This window comes from Equus przewalskii, unplaced genomic scaffold (assembly GCF_037783145.1).
Source record: "Equus przewalskii isolate Varuska unplaced genomic scaffold, EquPr2 ChrUn-12, whole genome shotgun sequence".
Lineage (NCBI taxonomy): Eukaryota > Metazoa > Chordata > Mammalia > Perissodactyla > Equidae > Equus > Equus przewalskii.
Genome location: NW_027228749.1, coordinates 885,326 through 904,369, shown reverse-complemented (window position 1 = coordinate 904,369; position 19,044 = coordinate 885,326). Strand labels below are relative to the sequence as shown.

Genomic DNA, 19,044 nt, shown 5'->3' with positions numbered 1-19,044 from the left:
GGGAAAGCATCCAGTCTTATTCCATTAAGTATGATATTAGCTGTTGGCTTTTCCTAGACACCCTTGTCAAGCTGAGGAAGTACCTTCTATTCATAGTTTGTTGAGTGTTTTTAATCATGAAAATGTGTTTGATTTTGACAAATGCTTTTTCTGCATCTATTGAGATGATCATATGGTTTTTCTTTTTTAGTCTGCTAATATAGCAAATTCCATTGATAGGTTGTTTGGAGTTTTTTTAATGCTTTTTGGTGAGAAAGATTGGCCCTGAGCTAACGTCTGTTGCCAATCTTCCTCTTTTTTTTTCTCCTCCCCAAAGTCCCAGTACGTAGTTGTATATCTTAGTCGTAGGTCATTCTAGTTCTTCCTTGTGGGATGCTGCCACAGCATGGCTTGATGAGCAGTGTGAGTCTGCACGCAGGATCCAAACCAGCGAACCCTGGGCTGCCAAAGTGGAGCACGTGAACTTGACCATTCAGCCACAAGGCTGGCCCCCTACATTGATAAATTTTGAATAGTAAATTGACATTGCATTCCTGCAGTAAACCTTACTTGGCCATGGTGTATTATCATTTTTATATTTTGTTGGATTTCATTTGCTGAGATTTTGTTAAGTTTTGCATCTACATTTATGTGGAATATCGGAGGATAGTTTTCTTTTCTTGTAGTACCTTTGCTTGGTTTTGTGGTCAGAGTAATGCTAACCTCAGAGAATAAGTTGAGAAGTATTCCTTCCTCTTCCAATTAGTGGAGGAGTTTGTATGGAATTATTATTATTTCTTTCTTAAATGTTTGGTAGAATTTACCAGTGAAGCCATCTGGGCCTGGAGGTGTTTTTGCAGGAAGATTTTTTTAACTACAAATTTAATTCCTTTAACAGATATAAGGTTTATTCAGGTTATCTATTCCTTCTTGAGTGAGCTTTTGCAGTTTGTGTCTGTCAAGGAATTTGTCCATTTTTATTGAAGTCAAATTTTTAGTATAAGATTGCTCATAATATTCCCTTATTATCCTTTTAATATCTGTAAAATCTGTCATGATGTCGCCCCTCTCAATTCTCTTTTTGTATAACCGCTTTATTGAGATATAATTCACCTGCAGTAAACTTCACTCATACAGTCTACAGTTCAGTGGTTTTTATTAAATTCACAGAGTTTTCTTCCATCACCAAAATCAAATTTTTCACTCCAAAAAACAATCCCATATCCATTAGCAGTCATTCCTTCTTTCCCCCATTCCCCCTCCCCCAGCCTTAGGCAACCACTAATCTGCTTTCTGTCTCTATAAATTTCCGTTCTGGACATTTGATATAAATGGAATCATACAATATGTGGTCTTTTGTGATTGGCTACTTAGCATAATATTTTCAAGATTTCTGTATGTTGTAGCATCTATCAGTACTTCGTTCCTCTTTATGGCTGAATAATATTCATTCCATTATATGGATATGCCAGATTTTATTTATCCCTTCTTCAATTGATGGACATTTAGGTTGTTTCTACTTTTTGGTCGTTATAAATAATGGTGTCGTGAACATTCATGTATGAGTTTTTATACAGACATATGTTTTTATTTCTCTTAGGTATATACCTATAGGAGTAGAATTGGTGGATCATATGTAAACTATCTGTTTAACCTTTTGACGAACTGCCAAACTACCAGCCTGTTTTCCAAAGCAGTTACACGAGTTTACATTCCCGCCAGCAGTGTGTGATGCTTCCAATTTCTCCACAGCCTCACTAACACTTCTTATCTGTCTTATTGATTATAGCCATCCTAATTAACGTGAAGTGGTATCTCTCTCATTCTTGATATTGGTAATTTTGTCTTTTTTTTCTAATCAGTCTAGATAGAAGTTTATCAATTTTATTGAACTTTTCGAAGAACCAGCTTTCAGATTAATTTATTTTCTCTGTTGATTTTCTGCTTTCTAGCTGATTGATTTTTCCTGTGATCTTCATTATTTCTCTTCTGCTTATTTTGGATCTTCTTTTTCTAATTTCTTTAAGTGGAAGCTAAGATCATTGATTTGAAACCTTTTTTTTTTTTTAAAGATTTTATTTTTTTCCTTTTTCTCCCCAAAGCCCCCCCGTACATAGTTGTATATTCTTTGTTGTGGGTCCTTCTAGTTGTGGCATGTGGGATGCTGCCTCAGCGTGGTTTGATGAGCCAGTGCCATGTCCACGCCCAGGATTCGAACCAATGAAACACTAGGCCGCCTGCAGCGGAGCGCGCGAACTTAACCACTCGGCCACGGGGCCAGCCCCGAAACCTTTTTTGATACAGATGTTTTAATGCTATAAATTTCTTGCTAAGTGCTATTTTAGTTCCCTCTCATGAAATGCAATTTTTTTTTTTGAGGAAGATTACCCCTGTGCTAACATCCACTGCTAATCCTCCTCTTTATGCTGAGGAAGATTGGCCCTGAGCTAACATCTTCCTCCATTTTATGTGTAGGACACCTGCTAAAACATGGCTTGATAAGCAGTGCATAGGTCCATGCCCAGCATCTAAACCACAAACCCCGGGCCACCAAAGCATAATGCACAAATTTAACCGCTGTACCACTGGGCCGGCCCCACGAAATACGATTTTTTTAATTCAGTTCAGAATACTTTCTAATTTCCCTTTTGATTTCTTCTTTGACTCATGGGTTATTTAGAAGTATGTTATAAAATATTTGGGGATCTTTTAAATACCATTCTATAATTGATTTCTAATTCTGTGTGATCTGGAAACATACTTTGTATGGTTTGAATCTTTTTTTTTGTTGCGGTCGTAGGAGTTTATAACATTGTGAAATTTCAGTTGTACATTATTGTCAGTCACCATATATATATGTGCCCCTTTACTCCTTATGCCCACTCCCCAACCTCCTTCCCCTCTAGTAACCACTAATTTGTTCTCTTTGTTCATGTCTTTGTTTATCTTCCACATATGGATGAAATCATATGGTGTTTGTCTTTCTTTGTCTGGCTTATTTTACTTAACATAATACTCTCAAGGATCATCCATATTGTTGCAAATGGGACCATTTTGTCCTTTTTATGGATGAATAGTATTCCATTTTATATATATACAGCACATCTTCTTTATGCATTCATCAGTTGATAGGCACTTGGGTTGCTTCCACGTCTTGGCTATTGTGAATAATGCTGCAGTGAACATAGGGGTGCATAAGTCTCTTTGAATTGTTGATTTCAAGTTCTTTGGCTAAATACCCAGTAGTTGGATAGCTGGGTCATATAGTATTTCTATTTTTAATTTTTTTATTTGAGCTCATAATAGTTTACATCATTGTGAAATTTCACTTGTACATTATTTCTTGTCTGTCACCACATAGGTGGTCCCCTTCACCCCCTGTGCGTACCCCCTACCCTGCTTCCCTTGGTAACCACTGAACTGTTTTCTTTGTCCATGTGCTTGTTTATATTCCACATGTGAGTGAAATCATCTGATGTTTGTTTTTCTCAGTCTGGCTTATTTCGCTAATCATAATTCCCTCCAGGTCTTTCCATGTTGTTGCAAATGGGATGAATTTGTCTTTTTTTCTGGCTGAGTATTATTCTGTTGTATATATATACCACATCTTCTTTATCTAATCATCAGTCAATGGGCACTCAGATAGTTTCCATGTCTTGGCTATTGTGAATAGTGCTGCAGTGAACATAGGGGTACATAGGTCACTTTGGATTGTTGTTTTCAAGTTGTTTGGGTAGATACCCAGTAGTGAGATAGCTGGGTCATATGGTAGTTCTATTTTTAGTTTTTTGAGGAATCTCCATACTGTTTTCCATAGTGGCTGCACCAGTTTGCATTCCCACCAGCAGTGTATGAGAGTTCCCTTCTCTCCACACCCTCTCTAACATTTGTTATTTTTTTTTCCCTAAACATTAGCGCCTGGGCTAATAACTGTTGCCAATCTTTTTTGGTTTTTTTTCTGCTTTATCTCCCCAAACTCCTCCTGTACACAGTTGTATATCTTAGTTGCAGGTCCTTCTAGTTGTGGAATGTGGGACGTCGCCTCAACGTGGCCTGACGAGCAGTGCCATGTCCGCACCCAGGATCCGAACCCTGGGCCGCTGCAGCGAAGCGCGAGAACTTAACCACCCAGCCATGGAGCGGCCCCACATTTGTTATTTTTAATCCTAGTGATTATAGCCTTTTTAACAAGCGTAAGGTAGTATCTTAGTATAGTTTTGATGTGTATTTCCCTGATGATTAGTGGTGTTGAGCATCTTTTCATGTGTTTATTGGCTATCTGTATGTTTTCTTTGGAAAAATGTCTGTTCATGTCCTCTGCCCATTTGTTGATTGGGCTCTTTGTTTTTTTGTTGTTCAGTTGTGTGAGTTCCTTATATATTGTGGAGATTAACCCCTTATCGGATAAATGATTTGCAAAAATTTTCTCCCAATTGGTGGGTTGTCTTTGGTTTTGATCCTAGTTTCTTTTGCCTTGCAGAAGCTCTTTAGTCTGATGAACTCCCACTTGTTTGTTTTTTCTTTTGTTTCCCTTATCTGAGAAGACATGGTATTTGAAAAGATCCTTTTAAGTTCAATGTCAAAGAGTGTACTACCTATGTTTCTTTTCCAGGAGTTTTATGGTTTCAGGACTTATCTTCAAGTCTTTGATCCATTTTGAGTTTATTTTGTGTATGATGTGAGATAATGATCTACTTTCATTCTTTTGCATGTAGCTGTCCAGGTTTCCCAACACCATTTATTGAAGAAGTCACTGTCTTTTCTCTGTTGTATGTTCTTGGCACCTTTGTTGAAGATTAGCTGTCCATAGATGTGTGGTTTTATTTCTGGGCTTTCAGTTCTGTTCCATTGATCTGTGTGTCTGTTTTTGTACCAGTACCATGCTGTTTTGATTGCTATAGCTTTGTAGTATATTTTGAAGTCAGGCTTGTAATGCCTCCAGCTTTGTTCTTTTCTCTCAGTATTGCTGTATCTATTTGGGGTTTTTTGTTGCCCCTTATGAATTTCAGGATTCTTTGTTCTATTTCTGTGAAGAATTTCATTGGGATTCTGATTCAGATTGTATTAAATCTGTAAACTGCTTTAGGTAGTATGGACATTTTAATGATATTTATTCTTCCAATCCATGTGCATGGAATATCTTTCCATTTTTTTATGTCATCATCAATTTCTTTCAATAATGTTTTATAGTTTTCATTGTATAGGTCTTTCATCTCCTTGGTTAAGTTTATTCCTAGATATTTTATTCTTTTTGTTGTGATTGTAAATGGGATTGTATTCTTGAGTTCTCTTTCTGTTAGTTTGTTATTAGAGTATAGAAATGCAACTGATTTTTGTAAGTTGATTCTGTACCCTTCACCTTTGCTGTAGTTGTTGATTATTTCTAATAGTTTTCCAATGGATTCTTTAGGGTTTTCTATATATAAAATCATGTCATCTGCAAACACTGAGAGTTTCGCTTCTTCACTGCCAATTTGGATACCTTTTATTTCTTTTTCTTGCCTAATTGCTCTGACCAAAACCTCCGGTACTATGTTGAATAAGAGTGGTGAGAATGGGCAACCTTGTCTTGTTTCTGTTCTCAGAGGGGTGGCTTTCAGTTTCTCCCTATTGAGCATGATTTTGTCTGTGGGCTTGTCACATGTGGCCTTTATTATGTTGAGGTACTTTCCTTTTATACCCATTTTATAGAGAGTTTTTATCATAAATGGATGTTGGATCTTGTCAAATGCTTTCTCTGCATCTATTGAGATGATCATATGTTTTTATTCCTCATTTTGTTAATGTGGTGTGTCACATTGATTGATTTGTGGATATTGAAACATCCCTGCTTCCCTGGTATAAATCCCACTTGATCATGGTGTATGATCCTTTTAATGTGTTGCTGTATCTGGTTTGCCAATATTTTGTTGAGGATTTTTGCATCTATGTTCATCAGTGATACTGGCCTGTAATTTTCCTTCTTTGTGTTGTCCTTGTCTGGCTTTGAGATGAGGGTGATGTTGGCCTCACAGAATGTGTTAGAAAGTGTTCCGTCGTCTTCAATTTTTTGGAATAGTTGAGAAGGATAGGTATTAAATCTTCTTTGAATGTTTGGTAGAATTCTCCAGAGAAGCCATCTGGTCCTGGACTTTTATTTTTGGGGAGGTTTTTTATCACTGTTTCAATCTCTTTAGTTGTGATTGTTCTATTCAGGTTCTCTATTTCTTCTTGATTCAGTTTTGGGAGGTTGTATGATTCTAAGAATTTATCCATTTTTCTAAGTTGTACAATTTGTTGACATGGTTTTTCATAGTATTCTCTTATAATCCTTTGTGTTTCTGTGGTGTCTGTTGTAATTTCTCCTCTTTCATTTCTAATTTTATTTACTTGAGCCTTTTCTCTTCTTTTCTTAGTGAGTCTGGCTAAGGGTTTGTCAACTTTGTCTGTCTTCTCAAAGAACCAGCTCTTAGTTTCATTGCTCCTTTCTAACTGTTTTTGTTTTTGTTTCTTTGGTTTCTATTTCATTTATTTCTGCTCTGATTTTTATTACTTCCCTGCTTCTGCTGACTTTGGGCTTTGTTCTTCTTTTTCTAATTTTGTTAGGTGTAGTTCGAGATTGCTTATTTGAGATTTTTCTTATTTGTTAAGGTGGGCCTGTATTGCTATGAATTTCCCCCTTAGGACTGCTTTTGCTGCATCCCATATGAGTTGGTATGGTGTATTTTCATTTGTCTCCAGATATTTTTTTATTTCTCCTTTAATTTCTTCAGTGATCCATTGGTTGTTCAGTAGCCTGTTGTTTAGTCTCCAAATATTTGTCACTGTCCCAGTTTTTTTCTTGTAGTTGATTTCTAGTTTCATAGCGTTATGGTCGGAAAAGATGCTTGATATGATTTCAGTCTTCTTAAATTTATTGAGGCTTGCCTTGTTTTCCAACATATGGTCTGTCTTTGAGAATATCCTAAGTGCACTTGAGAAGAATATGTATTCTGCTGTTTTCGGATGGAGTGTTCTGTATATATCTCTTAAGTCCATCTGGACTAGTTTTTTGTTTAATTCTACAGTTTCCTTGTTGACCTTCTGTCTGGATGACCTATCCATTGATGTAAGTGGGGTGTTAAGGTCTCCTACTATTGTTGTGTTGCTCTTAATTTCTCCCTTTAAGTCTGTTAACAGTTGCTTTATGTACTTTGGTGCTCCTGTCTTAGGGGCATATATATTTATAAGTGTTATGTTCTCTTGGTGGAGTGTCCCTTTTATCATTATATACTGCCCCTCTTTGTCTCTCATGGCCTTTTTTATCTTGAAGTCTACTTTGTCTGATATGAGTATGGCAACACTTGCTTTCTTTTGTTTGCCGTTAGCTTGGAGTATCATCTTCCTTCACTTCACTCTGAGTGTGGGTTTGTCTTTAGAGCCGAGATGTGTTTGTGGAGACAACATATTGTTGGGTCTTGTTTTTTAATCCATCCACCCATTTTGTGTCTTTTGATTGCAGAATTCAATCCAATTACATTTAGACTAATTATTGCTATATGAGGGGTCAATACTGCCATTTTATCACTTGTTTTCTGGTTGTTCTGTATTTCCCTTGTTTCTTGTCCCATATATTTCTGACTGCCAATTCAGTTTGGTAGTTCTCTATGATGGTTTACTCAGTTTTCTCTTTATTTATCATTTGTGTCTCTGTTTTGGTTTTTTGTTTAGTGGTTACTGTGAGGTTTGTATAAAAGATCTCGTAGATGAGATAGTCCATTTTCTGATAGCTTCTTATTCCCTTGATCTAGGCAAGTCCCATTCCTTTCCTCTTCCCCATCTAAGTTGTTGTTGTCACAACTTACTCCGTTTTGTGTTATGAGTTGTGGTTAAAAAGAAGTGATTATAGTTATTTTTTATGTTTTCCTTCCCTTTATCTTTAATGTTATAAGTGTTTGCTAACCTGTTCTGATAAAAAGCTGCAATTTTCTGATTTTGTCTGCCTGTTTATCTCCTTGCTCAAGACTTTGTAAACCCTTTCCTTTTTTCTTCAGGTATGAGGGCCTTCTTGATCGTTGCTTGACGGGGTAGGAGGGCTGTCTTGTGGTGATGAACTCCATCAGTTTCTGTTTATCTGGGAAAGTTTTTATTTCTCCATAATATCTGAAGGATATTTTTGCTGGATAGAGTATTCTTGGCTGAAAGTGCTTTGTCTTTCACAATTTTGAACATATCATTCCATTCTCCTCTAGCCTATAAGATTTCTGCTGAGAAATTTACTGAAAGCCTGATAGGGGTTCCTTTGTACATCCTTTTCTTCTGCCTTGCTGCCCTTAGTATTTTTTTCTTTGTTATTGACTTATGCCAGTTTTTCTTGGAGAAGGTCTTTTTACATTGATGTAATTAGGATTTCTATTGGCTTCATTTAAGTTCTCAGCTATTATTTCTTTGAACAAGCTCTCTGCTCCTTTCTCCCTTTCTTCTCCCTGTGGAATACCATAGTCCTTATGTTGCATTTCCTAATTGAGTCAGATATTTCTTGGGGAATTTCTTCATTTCTTTTTAGTCTTAGTTCTCTCTCCTCCTCTATCTGAAGCATTTCCATATTTCTGTCCTCTAAATTGCTAATTCTGTCTTCCATAATATCAGCTCTGTTATTTAAGGACTCTAGATTTTTCTTTATCTCATTCATTGTTTTTCATCTCCAACATTTCTGATTTGTTTTTTATACTTTCAATCTCTTTTGTGAAGAATTCCCTCTGTTCTTTAATTTTTTTCCTGATTTCATTGAACTGTCTGAGTTTTCTTGTAACCCACTGAGTGTCTTTATGATAGCTGTTGTGAATTCTCTGTCATTTTTATTGTAAACTGCTGTGACTCCAGGATTGATTTCTGAGTGCTTGACATTTTCCTTCTGGTCTGGAGTTTAATATTCCTCTTCATACTATTTGATGGGGTGGATTTGTGCTGTCACATAGTGGTAGTATTAGGTGCAGATTCCACCTTCTGCCACTGAGGGGGTGGGCAGGTGTTGTGTATTCTAAGCCTGTCACAATCCCTGGCGGCTGTGCCTGTTCTTTGGAAGATGTGCTGACAGGGTCCATCTGCGTTTGCCCACTGGCTGCTGCTGCTTTACACAGGTAGGTGTGCAGGTGCTCTGACAGGGGTCCATTGCTTTGCCCCATTGGCCAAGCTGGTGTGCCAGGTGGGTATACAGGCACTTTCTTTCACGTACATGATCCCAGAGGCACTCCCACTCTACGCTCACTGTCTGCCCTCCTGGGCTACTCAGCTGGTGAAGATGTCCCCGCAGTTGCTTAGCCTCCTCTGTGTGGGGTGTTCCCACAGGCTGGGAGGCAACTCCCAGAGCAAAGGCATTCTCGCAGAGGGCTGCCCTTTCCCCCGTCTCCTCTCAGAGCCACACACAGTCCTGCGCCTAGATTGCTGCTAATTGGAGAGGGACAGGAGAGCCCCTTACCTCCTTCCACTGCCTCCCGGGGGGTCCAGCACCTCCACCTTCAGACAAATGGCTGTGTGGATCTCTCAGATATCTTTTGTGTTGTATGAATGTCTGTTGTTTTATGAATGTTCTTAGTGGGGAGAGTCTCAGGGTAGAGCCCACTCCGCCATGATGCTGCCATCCTGATTTGAATCTTTTTAAATTTATTGAGACTTGTTTTCTGACCCAGAATATGGTCAACTATGGGTAATGTTCCATGTGCACTTGTGTAGAATGTGTATTCTGCTCTTCTTGGCAGGAATGTTCTCTAAATGTCAAATAGGTCAAGTTGGTTGATAATATTGTTAACGTTTTCTATATCCTTACTGATTTTCTGCCTGCTTATCAATTAATGAGAGAAGGGTGTTGAAATTTCCAACTATTGCTGTGGGTTTGTCTATTGCTTTTTTTTTTTTTTCAGATCTATCAGTTTTTACTTCATATATGTTAAAGCTCTGTTATTAGGTACATTTAGGGTCATTATGTACCCTTTGTTGAAATGATCCTTTTATCATTATGAAATAACCCTTTTAATCCCTGGTAATATTTTTTGCTATGAAATCTGTTTTGTCTGATATTAATATAGACATTCCAGCTTTCTTTTGATTAGTATTAGCCTAATATATCTTTTTCTATTCTTTTACTTTTAACCTATTTGTATCTTTATGTTTAAAGTGGGTTTCTTGTAAGCAACATGTAGTTGGGTCTGGCTTTTTTATACAGTCTGACAGTCTCTGCCATTTAATTGGCATGGTTAGACTAGGAGTTAGCCATCTGCAACCCACAGGCCAAATCCAGCCACCACCTGCTTTTGTAAATAAAGTTTTGGAACACAGCCAAGCCCATTCGTCTATATATTATCTGTAGCTACTAGCACACTGCAGTGGCAGAGTTTCCCAATCCCTGGTTTAGACCATTTACATTTAACATAATTACTGATATGGTTGGGTTTAAAACAACGGTGTTGCTATTTGCTTTTTGTTTGTCCCATCTGTGCTTTCTTCTCTTATTCCTTATTTTTTTTTTGCCACCTTTTAGATTAATTGGGTATCTTTCATAATTCCATTTAATCTCCTTTGTTGGCTTGTTAGCTATAACTCTTTTTGTTATTTTAGTGATTGCTCTTAGAGCATTCAGAAATAACCACAGGGAATGACTTTGGAATTCCTTGATTCTCTTGCTCTGACTTCATCTATCAGAATATTACCTTTCTGGCTCCTGATAAATTAATGTGTATATGTCATAGCCTTCTTCCCCTTGACTCTTTACAGAAAAGATTGGGTAGATAGGGACTTTTGTTTACCTATATGTGAATGGCCAAGATGGATTTCTTATATATGATTTGGATTGAGAGTAGAATTGCATTTTTAGGAACATCCACCTATAAGATATGTTGTGGTGATTAATTCATTATTTTAAATCATTTTTTTTAAAGATTCACACCTGAGATAGCAACTGTTGCCAGTCTTCTTTTTTTTTTTCCTACTTTTTTCTCCCCAAATCCCCCCAGTACATAGTTGCATATTTTAGTTGTCGGTCCTTCTAGTTGTGGCATGTGGGACGCCACCTCAGCATGGCCTGACTAGCGGTGCTATGTCCTCATCCAGGATTTGAACTGGTGAAACTCTGGCTGCCAAAGCGGAGCACCTGAACTTAACCACTTGGCCACGGGGCCAGCCCCTAAATCACTTTTTGAAATAGTAAGTGATTACTGATATGCTCTAAGGTGAAGGTCTGTGTTTCTGCAGGCAACCATCAATATCGTTTTTGACCGAGTTGGGAAAACTGATCCCGTCACAAGAGGCATTGAGATCACTGTGAATTATCTTGGGATCCAATTTGATGTAAGAGTTGTATCAAGATTCTGGTTATGTTTCTTTCTATTTTATCTCCTATACATTACAATTGTTAAGATTCCACTTCCTTACTATAGGTACTTAATTATGCTTTTGTTCTTCCCACTCTCCTCTGTATGTTTTGACGTATTCATATGCCAAATTTGTAAAGAGCATAAAACCATAAGTCATGACTGGTACTTATTTTTGTCGTGGATGCTGATTATTTCTACAGTTCTTCCTCTGCTTCTCTGTAGCCAGCTACCACTCACCAGTTTCTCCCTACCAAATATTCAGATGCTTTTCTCTGGGATATTTGATGAGATCTTCAAACACACAACTCACCTTTGACTCCTCTGGTAGAAAATTAACTACTAATTAGTGTTCCATGTTAGAACTGAAATGATTTCTGCTGTAAAAAATTATCTTTATCATTTAATTAATGTGGACTTTGAGCTAAAGATGGTAACTGTAACCTGTGCACAAATTTTTTTTAATCATCTCTCTACTGTTTTATAATACCACTGTCGTCAAACACACTCTTGTCCAATTTAAGTTTAATGTCTTTTTTTATAGAATAGTTTATTTTCCAGGTGTATATATATGGCCAGTGATTCTGGCTGATTAGCACTTTGGTAATAGGACCAATGTCATGTTCTTAGTCCCATGGGGGCCAGTTAGCTGTGCTGTGATTCTAGCCACAGACTGCATGCTACCACCCAGACATCCATCTCAGCTGGACATGCCTCTGGTAGGTAGAGAAAATAAAAATGAACCTGAGCAAATTGAGCTCCAGGCCTTGAGAAACAGCTCAAAGCACACGTTTTTTTGATGACAGATCAATAGTGTATCCTTTTTCATGTAAAGGAGCATAGTATCTATCCTTCAAGTGGTATATAAATTATACTCTAAAGGATGCTTCACTCTTGTTGCATATATGTTTTCCTCTTTTAAATTTTTTACTGGGCTGAATTTTTAGAAATGCTCTTTCTTACCAGAGGTTTCTGAGGCTATTAGTTACTGCATATATATATATATATTCTATCTATAATTCATCTATATACTCCATATTTCTTAATTCTGAATAACATCTTTTAGATGTTAGTAATAACAGCTCTCCCTCAGACACTTCTCAGACCTGAATCAAGCACAGGGTCCCAAAGCTGCCTCTCACTATGAAACAGTCTCACAGGAGAAGAAGGTATCAGCATGTGGTTCAAATGAAGGCCATCTATTCCCTAGACCATAGCTGAGAATGTTATATGTTCTTTTATTATAAAAAGAAAAATTCCTTAAAGTTGTAGGTGATCAGAGGACTATTATTCGCAAATATTAAAAATAAGCAAGCTGCTATTTAGTTTTATTTTAATTCATGTTTTTCACCGAGTACATTGAAGCTGTATTAGCTTTTCTGATTTATTAGTGTTACTTTCATCCCTTCACTACACTTGCTTTTTTCTGTCCTTGAGTCTTGATTAGGTCTGCTAATTAAGATACTCACTGCAGTCTTCCTATTGATGTTTTAGTTGCCACTTAACACGGTTTCCTCCTTCCCTAAAAACTTTTTAAAAATCAGTTAGGGCATAATGAACTTCTCTCTCACAGTCACATAAGTGATCAGTATGCATCTTCTTAGCCTTCACATCTCTTTAAACAGAGATTTAACAGATATCTTTTTTTCTTATTATGGTGGCAGGTGAAGTTTTGGTCCCAACACATTTCCTTCATTCTGGTTGGAATAATCATTGTCACATCAATCAGAGGATTGCTGATCACTCTTACCAAGGTATGTTGTATCACAGAGTTAACAAGTACTTATTATTTGTTTAATTACATGTGGCACCATAAGATAATTTTACCTAAGATTTCTGCCTTCTGGAGATCTTAAACAGCAGTCACAAATATTTAAAAGACAGATATTTATACAACAGAATAAAAAAAAGTTAAATACATAAATTGATGATGATCTATTTACATCATATACCAATCAGATAAGTACATTTACCAAAGGTCATAGAATGAGATCATGGTCTGTTGTGTTCACTGATATGGCCCCAGCATGAGAACAGAACCTGGCACATGGTGGGTTCTCAGCAGATATTTGGAATGAATGAATGGGATAGCTATTTGAGGTTAGAAAAATAACTATAAGAGTCACTTGTAAGGAGGATACAGAAGTAGGAGAAGCAGAATGTTCAGCTGTTTTTTCTGATCAACATAGGAAGGCTTCCTGGAAGTAGACGGTGAGTCCTCACTGGTAGAAAAGGTAGGAATTTCAAGGTCCAAGAGTTGTTTGAATGAAAGGAGAGAAGAGGTTGGGAGGAGAAAAGAAGGGATCTCCAAGCATCTAGCACAATTTTGGAAAGAGCTCAGGAGCCTAATAACAATTTCAAGGGCTTGTAGTGGCCTGGAGTAATCTGTTTCAATATTTTATAGCGATGTTAAAGTCATATGTATCACGTAGTTTCTGAAAAGTTTGATAGCCATCAGAATCCTTTCATGTTATAATGTAGTACTTAAAACCACCAATTATCCCTATGGGAAAACTATAACTGGATCCTTTTTTGGCAGTCTCGGTCTCTTCATTATAGCCTTAACCATATAAATTGTTCTATACAGGATTGTGGCATGGAAGAGACAATGAAATGTTAACCTTGCTGCTTAATGTTCTTGACACAGGAATCTAGCAGTACTGCATAAGTTCATCTCTCCTGTCTTTCTTGACAGTTCTTTTATGCCATCTCTAGCAGTAAGTCCTCCAATGTCATTGTCCTGCTATTAGCACAGATAATGGTAAGTTTAATGAATTAGCTTTATGTTTACAGCCGTAAAATACCAGAAATGTGTTTTATACTTTTACGTATTTTAACGTTTTCCTTTGACCTGTCCCTCACTGCATTCAAAGTGACTTGTAGATTAATTTGTTTGACTTACAGGGCATGTACTTTGTGTCCTCTGTACTGCTGATCCGAATGAGCATGCCTCTAGAATACCGCACCATAATCACCGAAGTCCTTGGAGAGCTGCAGTTCAACTTCTATCACCGTTGGTTTGATGTGATCTTCCTTGTCAGTGCTCTTTCCAGCATACTGTTCCTCTATCTGGCTCACAAACAGGCACCAGAGAAGCATATGGCACCTTGAAGCCGTGCCTGTTACAGACTGCTATAGGCTAGTGGTTTCAGGATTTGTATATAAAAGGGAAAAAATGGAGGGGACCAGGGCCTAACATTTTTAAACAAAGAAAATGCTGTGGTAGCATGTTCAGCCTCCAGCTTACACCTTCCTCATCAGATGATGATCATGAGTAGCATCAGCTAGAATGTGAGAGAGCAAAGTAACTCAAGCTAGTACTTAGCCAAGAGCATCCTGTGTAGGTTTGAGGCTGGTGCGGTGTGGGAGAGGCGGGTGGAAAAGTCACAAGAAACTAGGAGGGAAAACACGCTGGAACTCTAGGGTAAGAGAAGTGTAAGGTAGCTGGGTGAAACACTTGGAATTTCTTAGTCAAGGTTCACATGGAGAAGGTTATGGCTTTCCCTTGAGATTGTCTGTCATTAAAATCAGAGATTGTAACACTTTGGCCTTAACTTCATTTTATCAAGGATAGCTCAGTATTATGCTTGTGTGATCTAATGTGAGTTGGTGTCCCACCCCCGCTCCCCCAACCCCAGCCCCATTAAAACAACCAAGAGGTTATCTGTTCTTTTCTGGGGAAGGGGTGGTGTGCGACTGAAATAGATCCTACCAACAGAGACTTCAAGTAAGTCATTTTTATTGATTTCCTTTTAACTTAGCATTATTTAAGACTTAACTTAGTATTATTAAGTATTATTACATTCAATTCAGTGATGTCTCATTTTTGTCTTTCCATCTGCCCCTCATGCTGTGGGGTAAAACAATGAATAACTGTTAACTAGAAAAAGTCACTTTCCCATCCTGGAACTCAATTTCTTCATCTGTAAAAAGAAGATGTTGAAAATTTTACAGAATACTCGGAAATGCAATTTAAGAAAACCCTGAATTTTATTACCAGAAAGTCTCTTTTTATTAGTAAGATCTTTTTCTGAATTTTATTGTGTTTTGGGTTTCTAGAGGCAAAATGAAGGTTAAAGCATAAAAAGTTTACGAAAAACAAAAGCACGATTAAGGTTTATGTCAGCTAACAAAGAAGTTTCGAGCATACTCAAAAGGGATTTATCATGGTATTTATTTTAGCAACTGCAATAGTCTTATAAAAGCATAATTTTAATAGGCTTATTTGCTCAGATACTTTAATTAGCAGCTCTCACATATACAGATTTATGAATCATCTTTGGTGCTCAAGGAGCCTATGGAAGTAAGAAATATCATCATACAGAGAAATATAGTTAAGTTGAAGCTTGAAAGAGATCACATGAAAAGAATCTGGCTCCTGCCTTAACTTTTCCTAAGTTGACCATAAATAAGCCATCTGCAATAGCTGCCCCTAAGACAATCACACATAATGAACTGGCTTCCAGAGGAGTTGTCTTCTAACAGAGACGGTAAACGGGTGGCAGCTCATTCCTTGGGAAAAGATTCCTATTAAATACCCAGAAACAGCTATCAGCCAAAGCCATTATTTGCTCTCATCACATCACTGTATCTTCAGAATTGGAAGAAGAATGAGAAGCTGTACTGTCAGCCTGTGCAAAAGAAAACAAAGGATCCATAAGTGGTAGAGTGTGAACATTAGGAGATGGACAGTCTATTCTAGAGTTGCATGACTTAATTCAGGGGGCACAGTCACTCACTAGAGGCCAGATGACCTGCATTCTACACTTGCTTTTGTTTTCAGCTTGCTGTTTGACACTAACAAGTTTCTTGATGTCTGTATATATTTCTTTTCTATAAAGCCAGCATAGTACTATAGTTGACTTCCTGTAGAAATGATAGAGAATTTTTAAAGACAACTAACTAGAATACTTTCTTTGTGAAGCAGTCCAGAGTAGAAGGTCAGTGGCTACTGTGTGTGCTATGGTCTGATGTTTGTTGTTGTTCTTAGTGCCATTGGGTCGATTCTGACTACTAGTGACCCTGTGTACAACAGAGCAGAAGCCTGCACGGTCTTTTTGCACCATCCTTTCACTTTCCGCCATATCACACAATGCTCTGCTGCTATTCATAGGGTTTTGGTGGCCAGTTTTTCAGAAGTGGGTGGCCAGGTCCTTCTTCCTAGGCTGTCTTAGTCTGGAAGCGTCACTGAAACTTGTCCACCATGTTGACCCTGCTGGTATTTGAAATACTAGTGGCATAGTTTTCAGCATCACAGCAACACGCAGCTGCCACAGTATGACAACTGACAGACGGGTGGTATGGTTCCCTAACCAGGATACAAACCTGGGCCATGGCAGTGAGAGCACTGAATCTTAAACACTAGAATTTATACATAGAACCAGAACCAGAACCAGAATTTGTACATAGATAGTTTGATTCAGGTTCTTCTGGTGGTCCCCATTATAATTTTGATAAACTTCTTACTTTTTTTTTTTCTGAGGAAGTTTAGCCCTGAGCTAACTACTGCCAATCGTCCTCTTTTTGCTGAGGAAGACTGGCCCTGAGCTAACATCCATGCCCATCTTCCTCTACTTTATATGTGGGACGCCTACCACAGCACGGCTTGACAATCAGCGCCATGTCCGTACCCAGGATCCGAACCAGCAAACCCCAGGCCGCAGAAGCAGAATGTGCGCACTTAACTGCTGCACCACCAGACTGGCCCCCTAAACTTCTTACTTTTACTTCTTGATCTATCAACTCTAGACAGTGACTGTCAACTCCATGCTATGAAAACTAAGAATTTTGTTATCCTTATGCTACTTCTTCTCCCCATGATAACTTGATTTGCTAGTTATCCTTACATTGTGATTTTCTAGTATTTTAGGAAATCTGTCATAAACGTAGACATGAGGTGCACTTATTAAGGACTTTAGTATACTCTGGTAAGTTAGATCACTGAGAGAAATGTGTGACCACTCACTCGTTCTTTTGCCATGTGCAAGTCCTGCTCTGACTCCACCAGGGTTCCTTCTTTGGAATTGGGGGGGGCATCCAGTGGATCAGCCATGGAGGAAACAATAGGGATTTTCTTAGCCTGGAAATAATTGTAGGCCTTTTGTCCACAAACTAAGAGTGTGACATTCTTTCCACTGCTCTGGATTCTATCCACCACTTTCTCATAGGGTTCATCCAGCACATTAACCCCATCCACTTCAATGATGATATCCTCATCCTCCAGCCCAGCGAGGTCAGCAGGGCTGCCCTTCTGTACCTGTGAACAGAGAGGTTCTGAGTTATCACTTCCAAACACGAATAAGGGAATGTTAGACTAGTTTCCCTTTAAAGGAGAGATGAGGAATTTGAGATTTTATTCTTAACCGTGTTATTTCTTCTTGAGGTACAGAAGTTAAGAAAGGTGCTCTAATGCTTTTCTGCTTATGAAAGCAACAACTTCCATACTCAAATAAGTAGTGTTACAGTGGTTGAACATCATATATTATGTCTTCTGGGTTGAAGGCCTTAGATTTCATAAGTTCCCTTGAGAGCTCTAGGGATAGTCTTCTCACTGTCAGTCCCCACAGGGTAGGGGCATGAGGCCAAATGCACAGAGCAAACAAGTATCACTCCCAGTCAGAGTGGATAGTGACTGTCAACTAGAGTCATGTCAACTCACTGTGTTTATTTGATTTCAAAGTATCTAAAGGGAAAATTAGGTGAAACAGCTGTCTAAGAAACAAAAGATATGAGCTTAGGATGTACTAGTAGCTATCTAAAGGGTAAGGGACCACAAAAGCATTTATTTGAACCCAAGTGGGACCCTCAGTGTAGGCCTTCAATGTCACCTTTTTACTAAGCCATCAATAGGTGGGAAAAATTGACTCTCCTAATTGTGGCTGTGTTCATTGGGCTGCTGGAACCAGATTACCATACCTCTTTAATGAATGGTCCTGGCCGGCCCCGAATGGCATTTAAGTGAAAGCCATAGCCATTTTCACCTTTAACCAGCCTGCAGAGCTTAGGCTTATGATCTACTTCCTCTGTACTATCCAGACTCGAGACCTCCAGAGGAGCAGGAGGAGGAGCTGGAGCCTCCTTGACAGAACTATTAGGCAGTTCTTGACTTTGATAGTAGAGAAACGGAGAAAAATGAGCCTTTTGGAAGAAAAGGGAGAAAAACATTAAGTATGAGTAGTTACACATTATTAAACGTGCTAGTTTAATTTACAAGGTGTCATACAAGTTCTGCTCTTCTAGATACGTCTGATTGTGGGCTGTAATATTTCTCTACTACCCCAACCACAAAAGGTATAAAGGAAGATTCAGCTTGGTTATGGAGTAATGTATATAAACATGTAAATAAATGCACATAAGCAGGTAAGTGCACACATTCCACTTCGGCGGCCCGGGGTTTGCCAGTTCAGATCCTGGGTGCAGATGTGTCACTGCGTGACAAGCCATGCTGTGGCAGGTGTTCCACATAGAAAGTAGAGGAAGATGGGCACAGAGGTTAGCTCAGGGCCAGTCTTCCTCAGCAAAAAGAGGAGGATTGGCAGCAGATGTTAGCTCAGGGCTAATCTTCCTCAAAAATAAATAAATAATAAATGCACATATATGTAAAATAAAAGCAGTACAGAATGTTGTACAAAAATGAGTCTAACCGAATTGCTAGTTTTTTCTGACTCCATGATACTGAGCAAGTCACTGAACAACCAGAGGCCATCTCCCTGTTGGGAGATTACACACATTGAGTGACTTG

General features: G+C 38.3%; 2 protein-coding genes across 20 annotated transcripts in view; one reads left to right on the top strand and one right to left on the bottom strand.

Annotated features, from left to right (window-relative positions):
* GPR89A (G protein-coupled receptor 89A) overlaps positions 1 to 14,845 on the top strand; it is a 52,233-nt gene extending 37,388 nt beyond the window's left edge. Inside the window, exons 11-14 of one of the 6 annotated variants that reach the window (XR_011536655.1) lie at positions 11,185 to 11,280; positions 12,968 to 13,057; positions 13,951 to 14,064; positions 14,208 to 14,845. Coding sequence is in view for 4 of the 6 variants with exons in the window: in XM_008528212.2 (XP_008526434.1) it covers positions 11,185 to 11,280; positions 12,968 to 13,057; positions 13,999 to 14,064; positions 14,208 to 14,414 (459 nt within the window). In the remaining 2 variants the exon portion in view is untranslated. Of the gene's footprint in view, positions 1 to 11,184; positions 11,281 to 12,967; positions 13,058 to 13,890; positions 14,065 to 14,207 lie in introns of all 6 variants that reach the window. The other 5 variants (XR_011536654.1, XM_008528212.2, XM_008528213.2 and 2 more) reach the window with 5 other exon arrangements.
* Positions 14,846 to 15,274: 429 nt separating this feature from the next.
* The window catches only part of PDZK1 (PDZ domain containing 1), a 48,670-nt gene continuing 44,900 nt past the window's right edge, over positions 15,275 to 19,044 (bottom strand). For all 14 annotated transcript variants that reach the window (XM_070607576.1, XM_008528218.2, XM_008528219.2 and 11 more), the window contains 3 exons: positions 18,219 to 18,440; positions 17,269 to 17,559; positions 15,275 to 15,934 (listed from right to left, as the gene is read on the bottom strand). In XM_070607576.1, the coding sequence (XP_070463677.1) occupies positions 15,881 to 15,934; positions 17,269 to 17,559; positions 18,219 to 18,440 (567 nt within the window). In that variant the 3' untranslated portion in view covers positions 15,275 to 15,880. The remainder of the gene's footprint in view (positions 15,935 to 17,268; positions 17,560 to 18,218; positions 18,441 to 19,044) is intronic.